Below are 22568 nucleotides of genomic sequence, written 5' to 3'. Positions count from 1 at the left end.
ACTGGTCACTACAATGGCAGTCCAGACATAAGATGACTTGAAGAAACTACACTCCAGCTATGAGGTACACTACAACCTGAGCTGCTGGAGCCACCAGGGCCACTACAGGAGGCTTTGCTCCAGGGATCTCCCAGAAAGCTTGTGACCGGTCCTTATGCTGGGTCAATGGTTGAAACTGTGTACTATTCGGTAATGGATGGGAATTTTAAGGCATCTACATGTGCCTTGCCCCTTTTCTAGCTACAGAAATAGCCTGTTTTCCCATCCATATATAATAAAGTCTCCTGGATGGCCCTTTTGTCTTCTTGTGGTCTTTAATACAGAGAATGCATGCTGGGCTGACTACAAAAACACATTCTCTCTTGGGGACTCAGGGTTGAGTATGTAAGTGATAATGAGCTGAGGTGAGAAGAGATGGGCAGATGGAAATACAGGACCGGTGTGAGAAAGTAGGAGTACCGAGGAGGAAGGGCCAAGGCAGACGGATCTTGTGCTGGTTGTTTGTTCTCAACGTGACACAAGCTGTAGTCATCCAGGAAGAGAAAACCTCAGTTAAGAGAATTCCTCTATAAGATTGGCTGTAGGCAAGTCTGAAAGGCATTTTCTTGATTAATGATTGGTGTGGGAGGGCCCAACCCACTATGGATAGTACCCCTCCTCGGCAGGTGGTCCTAGGTTGTATAAGAAAGCAAGCTGAGCAAGCCATGGAGAGCAAGCCAATAAGCAGCACTACTCCATGATTTCTGCTTCAGTCCCTGCCTTGAGTTCCTGTTTCAGCTTCTGCCAATGGACTGTGACCAAGGAGCTGTAATCCAATAAACCCTCTCCTCCCCAAGTTGTTTCTAGTCTGTATCACAGCAATATAAACCTGACTAGAATAGAGCTGGAATGCAAAGGGACATTGGAAGACCAGCCACATATATCTTGAATTTCTCTGTGGAAAGGGATTGTACTGGGGATTGAACCTAAAACCTCATGCATCCCGGGACAGCACTCTACCACTGAGCTACTGTCCCAGACCTAGAGGATTTGTGTTTCACACTCCACTGAACATCCACAGAATCCAGCTCCTGAGTTTCAAGGTGTCATGTTGGATCAAGTTCTAGGCCAGGAGCCGTAGTTATCTGAGGTTTCTTGAGATAACAGTGTTGGACTCTACTTCCTGCAGTTCAAAGGGTGCTTCAGCAAAGAGAAAGAATAAGCAGGGAAGACAACTGTCTAGAACCGAGCCCATAGCTTCCCTCCAGAGACTTCACACTAGGTAGCTATGCAGCATCCTTCCAGCAAAGCTCCTTTCTTGTGCTTTATTGTATGCTGTGGAAATAGCCTAATTATAAAACAGTAGAATCTATGAATTAAATTTCAAAGCCTCTAGCAAAAGAAGAGCCCCTAAGGATGGGTAGTCATCCAACTCATTGCTTCTGTTTCTTGTTTCTGGAGAGCATGACTCCAATGAGGCCAAAGGCTGCCAAGCCCACTCCAACAATACCTACTGTCTTGACAGCATCTCTGACCTGCAACAGAAAAGAGAGTGAGTTGGGCTCTGTGCCAAGAATGTGGGACAGGCTATTCATTGCACAGCGTCATTCAGCTCATGGCACCTCACATGCCCCCTTCACTTCCAGTGGCCAAACTTGAAAGCCAACAAATGCTGGCAGGAGCAATGGGAGAAGAAGGGCTTGGGCTTGGGGGGCGGGGTAAGAAATGGACAGAACCAGCTGGCCTGGAGCTTACCTGGACCCAAAATGAATTCAGCCCCAGACTATTTAAAGCACAAAAATCTTTGTAAGGCATCTATGGAAAGAACAGTAATATGGCAGCAGGATAGTGAAGATCCTGGCCAACCAATGGACAAGTGCAAAGTCAGGAAGAAATTACAATTGAGAAATCAAAAATAAATCTGACCTCTATGACACAAAGACCTCATGCCATGTTTCCAGTGTCTGGGCCTGCCAAGTATGGATGTGTTCCCTTTAAAAGGTTGGGGTTTTACTGGCTTTTGTTTGTTTATTTGTTTTGCTGTTTACTTATTTTTCTCTTGTGGAGTCAGGGTCTTTCTATGTAGAACCTTGAACTCAAGATTCTCCTGCTTCAGCCTCCTGAGCAACAGGGTTAAAGGCATGACAACACACACAGCTCTTTCTTTGTATGGATTCTGGTCTCTGCCTAGAGCCCAGAGTCAAAGCATGGTTGCCCCTCTTCCATAGTCCTCCTTTTTTTATTACAAAAAAAAAAAAAAAAAAAAAAAAAAAAAAAAAGGCCAGGCGTCGGTGGCTCATGCCTTTAACCCCAGCCTTCTGGAGGCAGAGGCAGGAGGATCTCTGTGAATTCAAGGCCAGCCTGGTCTACAGAGCTAGTTCCAGGACAAGCTCCAAAGCAATACAGAGAAACCCTGTCTCAGAAAAGAAAAAAAAAGTCTCATGTAGTTCAGGCTGGCCTCAAACTTGAGCTCACTATATAGTGAGGTGTCTTAATAAGAGTTTCTATTGCTATGATAAAACACCCTGAACAAAAGCAACTTGCAGAGGGAATGGCTTATTGTATCTTACACTTCCAGGTAACTAATAAAGATTACTCAGAAACTGATATACACCTAAAAATGATACTCTAGGCATCACAGTATACTCAGCTGATCTCAAATTGTTCAGAATTAATCACAGGGCTCAAATCTCTTACTTTGTAACTGCATATTTGCTGCCGGCTAGAGCACAGTATGAATAAGATGTACCTAGCTAGATATAAAACATTTGTCTTGTATTATAATGATATGTGGTGAGGTCAGTGATGTCGAAGGAGTGGAAGAGGAGAGAAACTAAAATGTTAATTATTCTTGGAAAATGATTAAAGAGAAATTATTTGAAACTGCTCATGCTTGAATGCATTAGAACTTACATAAATAAAGATGGCCTGAGCTAGTCAGGCCATCAGTTTGAGACAACCAGTGTTCAGACTCCTCATTTTTTGCCGACTTCACACATCCTTCCTGCAGCATAAGACCCTATTGGAGCTGGACTCTGACATCCTGCCCTCCCCTCCATTCCTTACCTGGTGCCTATCTTCTGTAGGCCCTGTCTTCCTCATTGTTGACCTAGTTTGGATGGAAGTTTGAACGGTACTATCAAAGAGAAGTCTGACTGCTGACTAGGCTCAAGCCATGGTGTTATGGAGCTACCTTGCTAAGGGAGATGGATCAGTAGTAAAGTGCCTGCCTTGTAAATGCAAGTACCTGAGTTTGAGCTCCAGAACTCTGTAAAATGCCAGGTGTTATGCTCAACCCAGATACAGTGGGAGGGCTTCCATCCTGACCAAATGATGTAATGGACTTGATTCTCCCCCATGGGAGGCCTCACCCTCTCTGAGGAATGAATGGGAGAGGGAATGGGGACTGGTATGTAAAATAAGATTGTTTTTAATTTAAATTTAAAAATTAAATTTAAAAAGAGAAAACATAATTACAAGAAACACACACACACACAAAGCCAGGTGTGGGGGTATGCTTATAAAATCCCAGTGCTAGAAAATGAGACACATTGATACCTGGGGCTTGCTCATCAGTCAGCTCAGCTTAGCTGGCAAACTCCAAGCCTGTGAGAAATCTTGTCTTTTTCTTTATTTGTTTATTTAAAAAAAAAAAAAAAGAGGGACAGTACCTAAGAAATGACACTGGAGGTAGACCTTTTGCCTCTACATACACCCAGGAACACACACACACACACACTTCTATCCAGTGTTTTCCTTGCAGTTCTATATCAGGAGGGGTAAAATGGTCCACGGATAATGAAGGAAAAGCAACATGACCCTCATTCTTTCCTGAAGCTCATATTGTGAGAACAATAGCAAAATAACGCTGATACCACTGGTTCAGACAAAAGATACTTTGTTAAGGCACCCAACAATGACTCCACTGTTCATGGTCACACTTTGTACCCAAAGGCAGTGATCAGTATATGAATACAATATCTAGTTAGTCCTGGTGGTGATAAGATACAGTCAGATCAAACATAGGATGAGGACAACGCTATCTGTAGCCTGCTAAGTGAGGCTGGTTAAATGAACCCACTCATCAGATCTCTCTGCCACTCACTAACACAGCTGCATCTGACTGCTAGGGAAACAGGGCACCGGTTTAAAGACTCAAAAAGATTTGTTAGGTGAAATGAATGGCCATAGGCAGGTGACTTGAGTTCTAGAAGCTTCTTTTCCTCATCTACAAAATGGGGCTAATAGGGCTTACCTCCAAGGCTCTAAGAGCATCATCACAGGGGTGGACTGGTCATCATCACTATGTGCCTGACTTCCCACTCTGAGCATGACACTCTCGGGGACAGGAAGAATACGCCTAGGCTATTTTTGTACTGTTTGAAACTCTGTCTCCACCCACACTCACATCCAGTCACTGTCACAGCTGGGGAAATGACCTGGCACCTAAAGTCAGGTGCAGGGGCTGAGGACACACCTGGTCACTTCGGGGAACTCCATAACGAAGTTGATTCACAAAGTGCTCACAGTTCTCACTGGTCAGCTTGTAGAGAACCTCCTGCCCCACCAGCTCCTCCGCCTGCTGGATGATCTTGTTTGGAGGGAGTGGGGTGTACTCGCTGTCATGTTTGTTATTGACCTGGTACTTGTCCCTCCCGGCCACATCGCTCAGCAGTTCTTTCTTCACTATGGCCTTGTCGGTCAAAGCAGACATAATGCTGGCTGGCCCAGCTCCTGGAAATTCACCTGTGGATCAAAAAAAAAAAAAAAAAAAAAAAAAAAAAAAAGCAGAGAGGAGTTGTTCCTGGACAAGGCCACCACAGGGATTCTATACTAGCCTACTGCTCGGCATCCAGGCTTAGCACCATCCACAAGGGATTAGCAAGGTAGAAATAGGTGAGGCTTTAGAAGAGGTTCTTACGGTACCTGAACCATTATCAAGATGGAGACTAGTAAAGTGCCACGATTTACTGTGATGTTTTAGTGGTAGCAGTGCTAGTGAGGGATGAGACAGGGTCTCACTCAGTGATGCAAGATGGTCTAATCTGTAAATTACTATGTGTCCAGCCTGGTGTCAAACTCTCAACAGCTTCATATGCTGGGATAATGGCATGCACCTTCACCCCCTGACTACTGGAGTTTTTCTTTAACCAGAAGATGTTCTACACTATAACCACTTCTTGATTATGCAAATATGCACCAGGAGCTCCCTATCTTTCTAGAAAAAGTGAATGTAACCTACTGACTCCACATGGGCTACAGTTCCTTGACCTCACCAGGTTGATGGCCTCAGGAGGGGAGGCTGGTCTTCTAGATTCCCACCCTTCTAGGAAAAGAGAGAGAGAGAGACCAAAACTCTCCAGAGGATGTGGTGGTAGCCCTGGCCAAGGTCCTCGGGTGAGAAGAGACAACAAAGGAGTCACTAGAAGAGAAGGAACTTGGGTTCTGTAGGGCCAGGCTGGGCAAGTGAAGATTAGCTGACAGCACAGAGCCAGGGTTTCCTAACCCAACGACCCATACCATGTGAATGAACACTGGCTATGATGGCTGGAAAGGAGCTACACACAAGAAGTGGACCCAGGAGCCCATTGAGCATCACAAGAATGGTTCCCTGCCAGGAGCAGGGCCTCCTGGGTACAGAAACAGCACCTGGCAAGCAGGACAGGACCAGTCTTTAAATGTGACACAGGGAAAGCATCAAGCAATGACAGGAAGGAAAAGCAAGTCAAGTAATCCTTCTTCCATGAAGTTTTAGAATAGGCTGAACTCTTCTAGTATATAAAACACTTGAAACAGGCATGATGGTATGCTCTCTTGATCCCAGAACTCATGTGACATACAGGCAGATCTGTGTGAGTTCAAGGGCAGCCTGGTCTACAAAAATGATTGACTAGCCATTTTAAGATTAGGAGCCATCTTTTTACATGGTCAAAATAAGTTCATTCCTGATTTCTGTAAACTTGGGTTTGACCTGTATTGACTCATTTTCTGGAACCTGACATGTTCTACACCCTACACCCAGACCTCCAACCTAAAATGATAAGATGTTCTGCCAAAAAGTTTAAAATGTTCAGCCAAATTCCTTTACAACCAAAATGCCTGTAGAAATCTCCCAACCCTTAAACACCCACTAGCCTTGAAGTTTGGGGAAACTATATAAACCTGTGCTCAATGCTATTTTCTCAAACCCCACTTTAGGGGGACAGCCCTATCTGACAGAAAGAAAACCTTGCTTAATTTGACCAAAGAATTTGTTTAATGGCCTTTACTCTCATTCTGTGGGATTAACATAAAGAGTTTCAGACCACCTAGGATGACATAGTGAGACCCTGTCTTTGTTTTGTTTTGTTTTGAAACAGGGATGTAGCCCTACCTGTCCTGGAACACTCTATGTAGAACAAGCCTTGAACTCACAGCAATGGAGATCTGTTGTTTTAGCTTCTTTGGCACAGTAGCTATGCTTTAATCTACTGCTATTTCAGCCAGCAATTTCAAATCCGCTGTTACCGGCCTGCTTCTCTGGCAGTGGCCAGGTCACTCAATCTATAGCCTGGCACAAATTCTGTTCCCACAGGCACCAGTTCTGCCATTGCCACTAAAGGTCTTTAAGGCTCATCATTCTATTTATAAATAAGACTCGAGATTCAGAGGCTGGGGTGAAAATCTGCTAGCTCAGAGAGGTTGAGGAGCAACTAACTGACCTCTCCTTGCTGGCATCTCCCAAAGTGTGCATCCTGCTCCACCAAACAAAAAAGCCCCGCTACTCTAAATCCCTCCCTATTCCTTCCAGTGGAAGTTCTCAGGGGCAGGGCCTGGCTATTCACAGGCCTGAGGGGCTTACACCCTGGGTTGTAAGGAATAAAGCTCAAAAACCATCCTGACACATCAGACTGCCTTCACATAAATTAGAAACAAATGGATAATCACAGAGCAAGGAGAACCCAGGGACCACCTTTTGCCCACAGCGCCACACATCCTTTCCCAGTCTCTATGGCCAGCACAACGAAGACTCTGGTGTTCTTACTTGGGGGAGCCAGGTGGATCACATATCCATCACCAACATAGATGGCCCAGTGTCTGTATAAAGGGCGGAAAATCTCAATCAGGTCTCCAGGCTTTGGTTCTGGCTGCAAAACCAAGAATAGGACTATTAGTGATGAGACCAGAGCAGACTGAACTGAGAAGGTGCAGCCCCTTAGTCCCACCAATCGGCTCCATTCGGCAAACCCATGTGGATGCAGGCCCTATAGGTCTGATGGTGGCTTACCTCACAAGGCTACGATCCAGGCCTGCAGGAAAGATGCCATCCCCACCACCACCATCACACACACACACACACACACACACACACACACACACACACATCATGATTTAAAACTTCAAAATGAGGGCTGGAGAGATGTCTCAGCAGTTAAGAGTGCTTACTGCTCTTGCAGAAGACCTGGGTTAGGTTCCCAGCATTCACATGGTGGCTCACAACCATCTGTAACTCCAGTTGCCAGGAGATCCTATGCTCTCTTCTGATCTCCACAGATACAGCATGAAAGTGGTACACATAAATACATGTGTGTAAAACACTAAAAAACATTAAATCTGAAAAAGAAACCTACAAAATACATGACACTGCAAACATGCTCAAAAGTACATGGCTCAGAAAGTCACAGGCTCTAGCTGAGGACCTACTACTGTTGTTTTGATAGCTTTCTTCCAAATACTTGTGTTTATACACATAGACAGAAGCTTCTTCTGCAGTGGGCAGAAGTCAATGCAGAGACTCATAACTTGACAAAGGGTTAAGAATAAGCAGCTATTGAGTGCTCAGCCCTAATGGGACATTTATGTCATCACCAACCCACCCACCTGAGGTTCAGGGAATGTGGCAGAAGAACTAGAGGATAGAGAAGAGTGCTGTTGTCATTTGGACATGATGACATGGCCACCTGAAGAGCAAGGGGACAAGACCAGTCAGCATTCCAGCAGGCATCACCAATTAGATTTAATGAGTTACCAAAGACAGAGAAGAAAGACAGAGAAGAGGCAGAGAGAAAGAAGGAAAGAAAGGGCCGTGTTGGGGGAGTGTCAAGGGGAAGTTGGAGCCGGATATAATCCAGATACATTGTATACATGTATGCAATTATTAAAGAACAAATAAAGGACATTCCTTAAAAACTGCTATGCTAAAAAGTCTCTTCATTACCTTTGTCTTTTTAGTGCTCTTGCTACAAATATTACTTACTGATCTCCTCCTGCTCAAGGTGCTGAGGCAGGATGATCAAGAATTCCAGGCTAAGAGGAAGGCAGATCTCTTAGTTCGAGGCCAGCCTGGTCTAATAGCTAGTTCCAGGACAGCCAGAGCTGTTACACAGAGAAAACCTGTCTTGAAGAAGGAAGGAAGGAAGGAAGGAAGGAAGGAAGGAAGGAAGGAAGGAAGGAAGGAAGGAAGGAAGGAAGGAAGGAAGGAAGGAAGAGAAGAAGGGAAGGAGGGAGGAAGGGAGGGAGGGAAGAAGGGAGGGAGGGAGGGAGGGAGGGAGGAAGGAAGGAAGGAAAAGAAAAGAATTCCAGGTAAAGAAATGGCTTAGTAGTTAAGAACACTGACTGCTCTTCCAGAGGATTCAGATTCAATTCCAGCACCTACAAAGTGGCTTACAACTGTCTGAGTCCAGTCCAGAGAGACCTAATGCCCTTTTCTGCCCTCCCTTGGGGACCAGGTACCCATATGATACACAGACATACGTGCAGCCAAAATACCCATACACATTTTTAAAAGTAAATCATTTTTAAATGACTTCTATGCTAGCCTGGGCCACCTCCTTCCTCACCCCCCAACTCTGAAAAAAAAAACTTATTACAATGTAAAGACAAAAAAAGCATTTAAAATGTAACAGTTCAGCCTACAAAATAATTATTTACAAAATAATAAGTAAAAGGCTGTTCCCCCAAAGCTACACACATTATAATTTTTTTACATGACATTCCAAAATAGGCATAAATATAGAACAGAAAACTGACCACCAATCCTGAGGGGCTGGAGTGAGGAATAGCACCACAAGAAAGGAACATGGGAAATATTACGGTCATTAAACTGTACTGTTCTACAGTTTTTCTGGCTCTCGTATACAAAGTAATGTAATCACATTCCCCACCCCCACTACCTTCTCTTGTCCCCTCCCCTTTCCAGAAGACCCCCTTTGTCGCCCCAGCTGGTCATTTTCTATTTTCATGTCTTCATTTTGTGCAGGTCTCATGCAGGGGGTCACAGCTGCTGTACGTTCATGACATGCATGACACAGTGACCATGCCATTCAAAAGACACACGGTGCTCTAAAGCACCCCTCCCCACCCTCTGGCTTTACAGTCTTTCTACCCCTTCTTTCTCAACGTTCCCTAGTGCTTGGAGTGAGTGACATACCTATCCCACTAGGACTGAGCACTCAACAGTCACTCAGAACTTAGACCAGTTATGAATCTCTCCTTTGACTGTCACAGTGACCTAAGGCTGTGAGTGCATCTGTCCTGACTGCCACAGTGACCTAAGGCTGTGAGTGCATCTGTCCTGACTGTCACAGTGACTTAAGGCTGTGAGTGCATCTGTCCTGACTGACACAATGACTTAAGGCTGTGAGTGCATCTGTCCTGACTGACACAGTGACCTAAGGCTGTGAGTGCATCTGTCCTGACTGCCACAGTGACTTAAGGCTGTGAGTGCATCTTCTCTGTGCCTTGGGGCAATGATTGGCTTGTATCAAAATGGAACTACATATTTTAAAAAGTAAATTGTATATTGAGGTTTGGTTTCGTTTTGTTCTTGAGGCAGGGACTCGCTTAGCCCTGAAACTTGCTATGTAACTGAAAGACAACTTGTGCTGGTTTCCTATACCCACCTCCCAAGCATTAGAATTTCTTGTGTACATCATCGAAGCCTGCCCTCTTTATGCTGTGTTTTGTTCTGTTTTGTTTTGTTGTTTTTCAAGACAGGCTGTCCTGGAACTCACTTTGTAGACAAGGACTGCCTCTGCCTCCCGAGTGCTGGCATTAAAGGCATGTGCCACCACTGCCCAGCTCTCCTGATGCTGTTTTAACTGAAGCTATTATCTTTCCCATATTATTACTTAATTAAATTACACGTTAATTTTTTAAAATATAATTATTTGAGGGTAGTACTATACGCATTTAATCGCAGTACTTGGATAGCAGGGGACCTCTGTGAGTTCAAGGGCAGCCTGGTCTACATAGTGAGCTCCAGGCCAGCCAGGAGTACATAATGACCCTGTTCTGAAAGCAAAACAAAACAAAAGAAGTAATAATGGAGAACTAGAGAGAAAGTTCAGTGGTTAAGAGTACCTACTGCTCAGCTGGGCATTGCTGCTCACGCCTTTAATCGCAGTACTTGGGAGGCAGAGGCAGGAGGATCTCTGTGAGTTCGAGGCCAGCCTGGTCTATAGAGCTAGTTCCAGGACACAGGCTCCAAAGCCACAGAGAAACCCTGTCCAAAAAAAAAAAAAAAAGACCTGCTGCTCTTGCAGAGAGTCAAATTCAGTTCCCAGCACACACTTCAACCAGGATCTGACACTGCTGTTCTGGACTCCACCAGTCCTGATCTGCAAGTTCACAAGGTTTTGTATACTTTGTAAATAACTCTTCTCTCTCTGCAACAGTAGGGTTGAGGAGTTGCAATAGAGACTATAGCCTGCTAATCCTAAAGTGTTGGGGCTGGGAGACAACTCAGTCACTAAAGTGTTTACTTTGCCTGACATCCATTTGAATCCATAGCATCCACATGAAAAAGTCAGACATGGTGATGTGTGCTTTCAAGTGAATCTCTTGGGTTTGCTGTCCAAGCAATCACAATCAAGCCTACTTGGCGGCCCACTCCAGGCCAGTGAGAGATACTGTCTCCAAGGGGGGGGGGAGACACTGAATGTCTTAGGGGTTTTTGTTGCTGTGAAGAGACACTGTGACCACAGCAACTCTTACAAAGAAAGCATTTAATGGATGTGACAGCTTACAGTTTCAAAGGTTCAGTCCATTATCATTATGACAGAGAGCATGGTGGCATGCAGGCAGACATGGTGCTGGCTACATTTTGGCCAGAAGGTAGCAGGAAGTCAATTGATTGTCACACTGGGTGAAGCTTAAGAAAAGACCTCAAAACTCACTCCCACAGAGACACACTTCCTCCAACAAGAACATACCTACTCCAATAAGGCCACACCTCCTAATAGTGCCTCTCCCTTTTAAGGCTGTTTTCTTTTTTTCTTTTCTTTTTTCTTTTTTTCCTTTTCTTTTCTTTTTGCAGTTTTTGTCGTTTTATTTAAACACAAATGAAACATGCACACCAGCTATGTTCTTCTTTCCTTCGATGCATAGCCTGGTGTTGGGATTGGTGACTCTGACGGCCAGCTGTGCTGCTCTTTCCGGTTCTTGGGGAAAATGTTGCGAGCAATCTCAGCACATCAGCAGCACTTCCAGCTCCTTAACACTGTGGACCAGAAACTTCCAGAAGCCGCTAGGCAGCATGCCCCTGGTTTTCTCATTGCTCCCTTCACCAATGTTGGGCATCAGGATCTGGCCCTGGAATCTTCTCCACAACCTGTTTTTGATACCTCTGGGTTTCCTCCAGTTTCGCTTAATTGTAACATATTAGTCTGAGTGGTGTGGGATCTTCCTGGTCCTCTTCAACCATAATGCCACAAAAGAGATGGCAGCCACCTTACAGGTAGCACCAAGGAAGGGGGCCATTTTCTTTCAAACCACCACACCAAAGGAACAATATCCAAGACTATAGTTGTGGAGCTCTGAGGAGGTTTTAAAGGCACAAACCACAACTGCCTCACCTTTGGAGATTTCTTTTGCTTCGTGAGGCATTATCATGTTTTGACTTGTTTTGTATTTTTTTTTTTTTTTCTGAGTGAGCAGCAGTTAAGTGAGCTTACACAAGCAGAATGAGTGCCTGATTAATATTTTAGGAAAATAACTGCACAATAAGAAGAGAGGACAGTTTTGGGAAATGAACCAGGTGGCTCTGAGATCAGGCTCCTCTTAGATTGCAGTCAAGATTCAATTGATGATGGGTCGTGGTCTAGACATCCAGTGGCTAACAATCAGGTGAAGAATAAAGTCCTGCTGACTCACAGGTTTTTTCAAACAGTAACTTAGTTTGAAACTTGGTTTGAAATGGAGCTAATTTTTAAACATTACATTATCTTCTGGCCTAGGAACAATACACACAAACACATACCACACACTCACACACACACACACACACTTAAAAATAAAATAAATCTTTTTTAAAAAATAACCTAGCAGGGCATTAGTGGCTCACGCCTTTAATCCCAGCACTCAAGAGGCAGAGGTGATGGGAGATGTCATTCTGTAAATATGTTTCTCGTATTGGTTAATGAATAAAACACTGTTGGCCAATAGGAGAGCAAGATAGGTGGGACTAGGATAGGAAGAGACAGGAAAGAGTAGGGAGAAGATTTAAAATGGAGGACCTACAGGGTAGAATGCCAGCCCCTCTCTCCGGTAAGATAAAACCACAAGGAAATACTTAGATTAATAGAAATGGGTTAATATTTAAGACAGAGCTAGCCGGTAAGAAACTAGTAACTGGCCAACAGCTTTATATCTAATATAGAGTCTCTATGTGTTATTTGGGGCTGGTGCGGCTCTGGGCCCAGGTCGGCAGGGAAAAACCTTACTCCTAACACAGAGGCAGACAAATTTCTGTGAGTTTGAGACCAGCCTGTTCTAAAAGAGCTAGGAGGACAGGTTCCAAAGCTACACAGAGAAACCCTGTCTCAATAATAATAGTAATAATAATAATGATGATGATGATAAATAACTAAAAGTGCTTGTTATCTAGCCTTGTACAGAGAAAAAATGCCAATCTGACGGACCAGCCTGACTCCATCTTAAAGTTAAAGGCCATTTTGTTATAAGGTCAAATTAAGTTCATTTGCTGCAAAATTCAAATTGACCATGTTTTTAGCATGTTTCTGGAGTTTGACATACTCCCTACCCTATGAAATCTGACTCACACCTCAGACACATTCTAGCCTAATAAGATGTTCTGGTTGGGCAGTGGTTGCACATACCCTTAAATCCCAGCACTTGGGAAGCAGAAGTAGATGGATCTCTATGAGTTCGAGTCCAGCTGGTCGACAAAGAGAGTTACAGGACAGACAAGACTACACAGAGAAACCCTGCCTCATAAAAACAAACAAATTTTAAAAAAAAATATTCTACCAAACTGATCTGTCAAATAATCTAATCTGACTGCTTCTGTAACATTTGCTTGCCAAATCTTTACATCACCAAATTCCTTTGAAAATCCCCCGTTGACACTTTTTCCTATAAAAGAAGCCTGAAAAGTTAACTCACACTGTTCTATCAAACCCTGCTTAAGAGAGTCAGTCCTAGGCGTGGCAAATAGAGCTGTCTTACTGGCTTTAATTTGGGTGGTAGTTCTTATTCTTGCTCAGTAGGATCAACATTCTTGGAGGCCCCATCAAGATTAGAGCCCAACTCAAACTCACAGACCCCTCCCTCTGCTTTCCCTTGGGGTGCACACCTGATGAAGTTCATACTAAGGTACTCCCTTCTGGGACATCTGGTACTGGTTTTGGTGGGATAATGAAGTACAGAGCTCTTGACCAGGGCACAAGTGAGACATCTTTCTGGCTGTATGGGGCTTTTGTTTGTTGTTGTTTTGTTTTGGCCTCGTTCTGGGCTCTGAGTCTTGTTCTGCATTTTGTTTGTCTTTTCTGTTTCTTTACTATAAGTCTTCCATGGACTGAGTTCAGGACAACTAGGCAGAGAAACAGAATGGTTAACAGGACTAGTAACCCCCGAGACTCCTTTAAGTTGTGTTTTGAGGACCTTTGACAAACCTTACCCTCCTATAATTAAGCAGAATTATGATTATCCTATTACCGGGATTGCCTCCAACCCTTCTGTGAGCTGGAGGGGCTTATCTTTGGCTTCAGCTCCCAGGTAGCCTTGGCAGTGGCCAACACCACCCTTGGTATTCCTTGCCACCTGGACCAGATTGGGTATATTCTACCCATCTGCCCATGGATGGAGGTTTGTATGGGTGGAGGTTTGTATGGTCTGAATGAATGGGCAAGCTAGCCAAGGCCTGGTCATAGCAAGGAAGACTCTAGAGACCCCTGGCTGGGAACCAAAAGCCGTCCAAAAATCCTGTCCTACAGGACTCTCAGGCGGGCCCTCTCCCCCACACCCTCCTCTTTACCCTCCACTGCCCCCACCTCTCCCAAGCGCATTACCTCCTCCTCCTTCTTCCACCCCTCGGCCTTTCCAGAAGTCACCCCACTCAACTACTCCTTCTGCCCCAGCTCCCCCAGTGGAGCTGGGTCTTTTCCTCCTTCCATACTTGTCAGGGTGGTCCCAATAGGTGGCCTGATTCAGTTTCCTGCCCCCGGCCAGCCTGAAGCTTCTGTTTCCACTCCTATCCCCAAGCAGAAGCAACTCCAGATTCAGCCTCCTCCCACTGGCCAACCTGCCCAAAACAGAAGGACTCCAGTCCTTCCCCTCTGCCAGGCACCTGAGGGATGATACCTGTGTGTTCCATTTATGACAACAGATCCTGGCAACTGGAAACTAGAACCCCCATTTCAGCAAAGACCCTAACACTCTGACTTTCCGGATTAATTAATTCCATTTTCTTTAACCATCTCCCCACTGAGGATGACTGCCAATAAATTCTCCACCTCTCTTCACTAAGGTAGAGGGCAAATCCTAGCAGAAACAGCTATGGAGCTGTCCAATTACACACTCTTGATAATGATCTGAGAGCAGCAGCAATTGGCAAGGTTCTATTCAGGATACCATACTGGGGCTATGGGACAAAAGATGGTAGGAGGTCACAGTGAGTACCACCAGATTCTATTGGACAGCCTGAGGTTGGCAGCTCACAAACCTACTAGTCTTTCTAAAGAAGCTGATGTAAAACAAGGCTCAGAAGAATTGCCTGGAGGCATACCCCCTATATATACTTTTATAGATCTAGAGGACCCAAAAAAAAACCTTAAGACTATTAACCTTGCCTTTGTAATTCAGTCAGCCTCGGATGTATGTAAGAAAAATCCAAAAGATGAATGGGTTTGTAGGAAAGAATTGGTCAGAATTATTAGAAATATCCCAAAACGTTTTGACAATAGAGACAGCAAGGAAAATACTCTAAAGAAAATAAACCAGGCCACTGTGGCAGCGCTACATGCTCCTGGCACTTTCAGTCCTGAACAAGCCACCTACAAGGAAAAGGCCCAACAAAAGGACCAATACAAGGAACTGGGGCGCTTGAAAAAAATGAATGGCCCCAGTGGAAACGAGTAGGCCTTCCCGGGCCACAGATAAGCATTCCTCAGCCAAAACCAGTCCTGACTCTGGAAGAATTGGGGGGGGGGTCTTTCAATTTAGGCCCTAGAGCCTCAATTGAGGGACACCTGTAAACGTCTGCTAGACAAGGGAGCATCACATTTTGTACTACAGAAGCCCCTGAGACCCCTTGATAAAACAATGGATTCTTCCCTGTTAGGGTCTACAGGGAAAATTAAAAAATATAACTGGACTAAAAAACAGATTGTCGTTTTTATTTTCACTCAGTGGGATCAACAAATGTCTGTTATAAAAGGACCCATGGTGATCCCAGGAGCCCAATTGAATTCTATTGCTTTCTGCATAGGGAACATGGATTGGATTAGCAGAAAGTTCTCTCAGATGCAGGAACAAGGCTGCCTTTTCCAGAATGGGGCTCAGGAACCCCCCTAGTCATCACAACCCTACACAGCACAGGCAGGAACAGTGACAATGCTGAGACTGTGTGCCCACATGATTTCAGAACAAAGCACTTTTATTTCCCACAAAAGAAGGCTGCAGAGGGCTGCAGAGCAACCATTTTCCTTAGCAAGCAGGTTGAGGAATTTCTGGCCTCCAAAATTTCATTTTGGAAAACAACCCCAACTACCTCATAAGGACCAGATAAAACAGAGCATGAGTGTGTGTGTGTGTGTAATCAGGTCATTGAAGAAAACAATATGGATTTACATGGGCAGGCATAAAAACAATAATAAAAATTACTTTCAAAAAAGCAAACCAAAGCCATACATGTTCAAACCAAGGCTCAACTACTTTACTGTAGAGCCCTGGACAAGTTTACCCAAACTCTCCCATCTCAGTCTCCTTGGCCATAAAATGAGGACAGTTATAAATGGCACTAGATTCAGAGGTTTATCCTGAAGATTAAATAAGTCAATAAGTATAAAACATTGAGTGGAGGAGGAAATAGCTCAATAAAAAAAGTGTTTGTTGCACAAGTGAAAATATCTGAATTTGATCCCAAGAACCCAGTTTAAAGAGAAAAAAAGAAAAAAAAGTAAGCCAGGTATGATGGCAGTACACACTTTTGATCCCATCCCCCTGGAGGCTGGGGGAATCAGTGGATCTCTGTGAGGTCAAGCCTGGTCAACATAGTGAGTTCAAGGCTAGTTAAAGCTATGGCACTTTCTGTTTGTTAAAACAGAAAGCCATGCTGGAATGAGTAAAAGCACTTGCTGTACAAACAACCCAAGTTCTCCTAGATGCAAGAAAGGTCGGCATACAACTAAGCCCCGCATTCCTACAGAGAGGGAGAACATGCCAGAAGCCTGTGCGTCAGATAGCTACCCTGGAGTACACTTGCATAGGGCAGAGACAAGAGAGACCCCACCTCAACAGAGTAGAAGGTGAGAACTAATTCCTAAAAACAATTCTCTGATCTCCACCCAAGCACTATATAGCACATGGCTAGCCAATAAAGTCTGACTGGGGATTTCCAGGCAAGCAAGAAATCCAAGCCTCCCTCCAAAACAAAGGTCCAGGCTGGAGAGATGCCTCAGTGTTAACAGCACAGGTTGTTCTTCCAGAAGACACAGATTTGATTCCAGGACCCACATGACAAGTACCAGGGAATATGAGGCTCTCTTTTGACTTCTGTGGGCACTGCACACACATAGTACACCGGAACACACACACACACACACACACACACACACACACATGCTCGCGCACACACATGCCAGAAACTAAAAATGAAATGGGCAGCACCCAGGACTGCCCTCTTGCCTACTGAGCATATGCATATGCTCCCTGACAACTCAGCAGCTGCACTGTGAGTCTGGTTTTATCCAGGAACAGCAAGGACACCTTGGCACTTCTGAAACCTAGCCTAGAGAATTCTCCTCCCTCTTCCCATAAACCACATGCTCTAGAGAATTTGAGAAATACTTGACCATGCCTTTTGCTTTCGATACTGAGAAAAAGATCTGGGAGTTTGTGGAAAACAAACAAATTACATCTGGGTCTTACCAAAAATGGACTTTTCAGTGAGAAGTTGGGGAGTTTCTATGCCAAGGTTTTGAGAGAAGAAAGTCTGTGAGGAGCTAGGAGCTGATCTAAGATGACTGGATCCCCAGAAACTCACCAGGTACCCTTAGAAACCATTCAAACTTCTGGAATCAATCTCTGGGAACTTTCTGATTAATCAGGACAGTTAGTACTATCCAGTAGTGTTACATTAAAGTAACTGTGATAATGATAATGTAAAAACCACTTAAATCTATAAGGAAAATGCTAGAGAACCTGTGCTGCAGGCTGGGGCCTGTGCAAGTGACAGGGTGGGGTGCAGAAGAAACAGGAAGCGATTGACAGCCCTGACTTCCCAACCTCTGGTACAGAAGAAAGGTAGATAAGACAGATTCAGCCTGACACAACATCCTTCCCTTGTGCCCCTGCCCAGACTTCCTAGTCTGTCAGAGGGGACCAGTGGCTACTCCAGCAGGTGCCCAGCCTCAGAAGCCCAAACGCCCCAAGCGTCCTGCCCACCCAGGCTCAGGCCTATTCACCTCCAGGGTAAACCTGGCCCCTTTGTGCATTCCAAACTGCTACACCCCTGGCTCACACACCACCACCAAGCACAAGGGTATTCACAGGTTACCTGGAATCCTGCTAACTGCCTCATTTCATAGATGAGAAAAATGAGCAGGAATGAACTTACCTGAGGCATCAGAAGTTTTCCAGAAGCCATAGCCTGCAAGATTCTACCACAGATCTACCTGAATTCAAGTAGCCAATGATAAGATAGGATATGAAAGTCCTAGTCTCAGTTTTAGTATCTGTGCTCTCTTCTAAACTGAAACCAGATTCAAGGTCCAGTGATAAATAAGCTGTTTCCACCTCTAAAACTCCAGCCCAGCATTTTCTGTTTCGGTTTTGGATTTGATGTAATTTCTCATTGCTGGTGGCAGTTTGTTTATTTTGTTGTTGAGTGCTGGTGGTAGTGGATTTTACTTATTTACTTTTGAGGTGGAGGGTCTTGCTGTATTGACCAGCCCAGACTCCAACCTTGCGTGCCACCTCCCCAGTGGTAGGCTTACAAGTGTGTGTGTGACCATGCCCAGCTCTATAGCTCTCTTAGACAGGATGACTACAATGAATGGGCTGAGCTAGGGGAATGTGTGGGCAGTTGCCATGTGTATTCTAACATCTAGACTAGCCCAGCATGCTAAGGATGAGGACTGGATCTACTCCACCGGCATCCAGCCTGGCCCTTACAGGTCTCATCAGAGGCTGGTGACCTCAGGAGGGGCCTATTCCTCCAGCCCCTCCCAACTTTAGGAGTGAAGATGCAGCCTGCAAGAACAGAATCCCCCACTACACTTGAGAAGCATCTTCTCCTTTCTTTATACCCTAAATAACTCCACAGAGATTACCCAGACGTCAAACTCAAATCAGAAAGCAGTCAGGCCTAGTTTGGTGGCATGTGACTTTAATCCCAGCACTTGGGAGAAAGAGACATGAGGATCTCTTTTGAGTTTGAGACCAGCCTGGTCTACATAGTGGATTCTGGGACAATCAGTACTACATAGACACTCAAAAGAGCAAAACAAACAAACAAACAAATAAAAAAAGCAGTCAGTTAAGGGATTTGGGACTCAGGACTGGAAGGCACATTCTTATCACAGGACTTAAATTTCAGTTTCAGTTTGAGCACTCACTTCCAAGAAACCATCCAAAGTTCAGCAATATAGTAGGTAGAAGATGGAAGCAACTCTCATCCAAACTTCTTATCCAGTTAGAAAATGAGAGCAGGGAGAGATCTGGGTTGAACTTTCATGCTGGCCTGCTCCCCTATGCCCTCCCTGCACAGGAAGCTACCCAGGCCTCTAGCCACAGCCCTACCTTTTAGTTTGGGTTTGGGTTTTGTTTTTTAAACTTTTCCCCTTTTATTTTATGTGTACAGGTGTTCTGACTGCACCTATGTCTATGTGTCACATGTATACAGTGCCCTTGGATGCCAGAAAAAAATGTGTCAGATCACTTAGGACTGGAGTTACGGACAGTTGTTAGCTACCATGTGGGTGCTGAGAATTGAACCCATATTCTCTGGGAAAGCATCTGGTATCCTTAACCACTGAGCCATGTCTTCAGCCCCTTTTTATTTTGTTCGAGACAAGGTCTCTCTACACAGCCCAGGCTACCCTCCTCTTGTATCAAGCTCCAAATAGTGGGTTTGCAGGTGTGTGCCACCATGCCCGGCTTCACAGCCCTTCTGATGGGGTGACTACAAACATTGAGCTTAGTGCAAGGAAAAGAGTGATGAGTTTCCCTGCTGGACCTGAAAGGAGGGGGTCGTCCGTAAGGAGGGGGTTCCTATGCAAATCTCCTGTTGGCACATATTTATTTCTTATTCTTTTAATTAAAATAAAAATGCAAGAGTGGTGAGCTGGCTCATCAAGTAAAGAAGATTGCTGCCAAGCCTGACGACCTGAGTTCAAATCCAAGGATCCAGACATTGAAGAAAAGACCTAACTCCTGCAAGCTGTTCTCTGACTCTCACGGCATATGCATGCCCCTGAAACACATTTAGAAACACACACAGTTACACAGTGAAAACGCACAACAGAAGCACACATGTGTTTTCAACAGTCAGCTCCTAATGTCTCAGTAGGGTTCAAGCTTTAGCCACAGTTGATGCTGCTAACTTCTGTGGTTAGGTTTTCCTGGGTATAAACAGAATGCAAAACAGTCTGGCCTGGCAGTACCAGAGGCTGAGAGTGCTCCTGGAACTGCTGACTTGTAAGTGATGCTCCACTCGAGACCAGAATGAATCTGAATTTCATTAAAACCCACAACAGATACTCAGCTGGAACACAATCCCAAGTGGGTTGTCTGCAAAAACCTACAACCTGAACCAAGTCAATAAAGTCCCTGCAAAGTGAAGAGGACATTTGCCCAGTTCCGATCTCAAGACATCATGGGTTAGCAAAGAGGCTGGGCCTGGGATGTATCTCAGTTGGTGGAGTGCTTGCCTGGCATGCAGGAGGATTTCAAAAACAATATGGGGCCCATAGCTATAACTCCATCACTAGAGAGGTGGAGGCAGGAGAATCAGAAGTACAAGGTCGTCCTCACTACTTAGCAAGTTTGATGTGAGCCTGGGCTACCTGAGGCCTCTTCTCAAAAACAAACAAACAAACAAAAAAAAAAAAAAAAAAAAAGAGCCAGGCAATAGGTGCACACCTTTAATCCCAGCAATAGAAAAGCAGAGACAGGAGGATCTCTGTGAGTTTGAGGCCAGCCTGGTCTACAGAGTGAGTTCTATGATGGGCTCCAAAGCTACAGGGAAACCCTGTCTCAAAAAACAAAAACAAAACAAAAATCAGAAGGAAAAGAGAAGAGGGATGTGGAGAAGAAAGGAATGAAGGAAAAGCCAGAGCTGGGAATTTGCTGGCAACAGGGATAGCCATGAAATAAATCAGCTGATGACAGAAAAGCCCACTATCCAGGGGGTTCAACTTCTAACAGTCCACCCCAGGAAATTGTCCCGTGTTGCTGGTTTGATAGAAAGACCCAACCTCCAACTTGCCGGCCTTCTATTGAGCCTGTTTCAGGCGGGGTGGCTTCCACCCTATCCACTTCACTGAGTGCTGACATGGCTCAACAGGTGCCTTCTGACCCACAGCCGATACCTGATCCCAGCCGTGGATGAAGTGTGCTCCTTCACTACAAAGCTCCTCTTCAAAACAGCAAGTCAGACCCCGAGAAGACAAGAGTCATTATTAAAACGCTACCCCATTCCTGCCCCACCCCCACCCCGTACTTACTATGGGTGCTGGCATCTTCTTCAGCAATGTGTGGGGCTCAACTTCAGCTTAACAATGGCGTGGATGCCTAAGGCACAGAGGGAGCAGTGCTTATTATGTCTCTAACAAGAAGCGGGGTCCTGGAGCAGGTGGCTTCCAGCAGGGCCCTCTAGGAACAGCTACCAATCTCCTCCAACTTTCTCGCCCGCCTCTTCTCTGCTCTCCGCTTGCCCTTGAATTGATAAATCCCTCTCGAGAGGCCAGGGGCAGCTCACTGGATTCCTAGGCGCTAGCACTCTTTCTGGCCAGGCACTCGGGAGCGTCCCTGGCTGCTTTTTGTACGTCCTGCAGATGCCAGGCGGGTGGCAGCTACGTGCCTGACTTGTTTACCACCGCCCAACCGCTCTCCTGCTCCCAGACAGCCTGCGGGGACTCGCAGAGGCAGCCGGGCTTTCTCACCTTTGCAATGGTCCCGGAAAGAAGCGCTCCACCCTCTTCTGTTCACTAGTTGGCAAGCAAGGCCAGGGCAATGAGGACTGGTTTAATGGCCGCAGTCCCAGCCAGGCCTGGTCACCCCGCCCCTCCTCCTGTGACTGACTAATGGTGTCCTTGGGCGTTACTTAGCTGCCTCCCTCTGGCTTCGTGCTTAGCTACTCTGCTCCTCTGTCCCAGTTATCCCTGCCTCTGACAGTCTTCAGACACCCCTCTGCCGGTGCCTAACATGTAAGGACATGTCAAAAACAAAATAAAAACAATAACAAAGCAGGAAGTGAAATTCCCACATGACAGCTTCCCACACTATATCAGAAAGAAACCATCGCCCAGAGGCCCTGGATTCCATTCCCAGAACCAACCCCCAAAAGATAACTCACCTTTTCAGTCTTCCTAATTGATTCAAGCATTTCTGCACACCTTAACTATCCCTTGTCCACAGTATAGAAGTAACTGACTCTTCCCTAGCTGCTTCTTAGGGTCCTTGTCTCCTCCTCCTCTTCTTCACACTCCCTGTTTCTTTCTGATCCTAGGAGTCTCACAGACACTAGGAATTGCAATTGGGCCACAAATCCATAAGTCTTCATTTCCCCATGCAAACCCCTATGATACACAAAATAGAGTCAGAAAACTTGTATGTTTTTACTCCTGTTCATCTGTCTTGTGTCCATTTAATTCTGAAATTCGACCCGGATCCGAGGGTAGAGTTGGATTCTTGCTTTTCCCTACAAATTTATGTGAAACTTAAAAGCCAGCCAAAGGGAAGGGTTTGATGGCATACAGCTGCAGCCTGAGGCAGAAGATCACCAGAACCTGGAAGTTCCAGACCAGCCTGGTCAGCATAAAGACCTCTGTATAAATGGGAGTGGCGGGGACAACTAGGAACCATACACCTAGCCAAAAAGCCTTTAACTTTAAGCCATAGTATATCCCCAAATGTGTTCATCTGTATCA

The 22568-nt window shown here is 45.2% G+C and overlaps 1 protein-coding gene across 2 annotated transcripts; it reads right to left on the bottom strand.

Moving 5' to 3' along the window:
* Nucleotides 1-1290: 1290 nt before the first annotated feature.
* LOC127228794 (phospholipase A and acyltransferase 3) lies at nt 1291-21696 on the bottom strand. 2 transcript variants are annotated; one of them, XM_051193863.1, is made up of 5 exons: nt 21582-21696; nt 21144-21210; nt 7004-7106; nt 4457-4725; nt 1291-1514 (listed from the first exon to the last, which is right to left on the bottom strand). In XM_051193863.1, the coding sequence occupies exons 2-5, from the start codon at nt 21156-21158 to the stop codon at nt 1413-1415; spliced, it is 489 nt and encodes a 162-aa protein (XP_051049820.1). In that variant the 5' UTR covers nt 21159-21210; nt 21582-21696; the 3' UTR covers nt 1291-1412. The 2 variants fall into 2 exon arrangements, with proteins under 2 accessions (XP_051049820.1, XP_051049819.1); XM_051193862.1 differs by lacking the exons at nt 21144-21210; nt 21582-21696 and adding an exon at nt 18035-18112.
* Nucleotides 21697-22568: the final 872 nt, after the last annotated feature.

The sequence above is a fragment of the Phodopus roborovskii genome, unplaced genomic scaffold (assembly GCF_943737965.1).
Source record: "Phodopus roborovskii unplaced genomic scaffold, PHOROB, whole genome shotgun sequence".
NCBI classification, from domain to species: Eukaryota; Metazoa; Chordata; class Mammalia; order Rodentia; family Cricetidae; genus Phodopus; species Phodopus roborovskii.
The sequence above is the reverse complement of the archived record's forward strand: the minus strand, read 5'-3'. Positions and strand labels throughout refer to the sequence as shown.

Bases quoted from the DNA above. Each gene is read 5' to 3' on its own strand.
- LOC127228794 (XM_051193862.1), bottom strand. From the start codon at position 18,064: ATGGCTTCTGGAAAACTTCTGATGCCTCAG. The intron at 7,107-18,034 runs GTAAGTTCATTC...TTGGTTTTGCAG, and splicing joins GAAAACTTCTGATGCCTCAG to CCAGAACCAAAGCCTGGAGA. The intron at 1,515-4,456 runs GTGTGTCCTCAG...TTTCTGTTGCAG, and splicing joins GAGTTCCCCGAAGTGACCAG to GTCAGAGATGCTGTCAAGAC.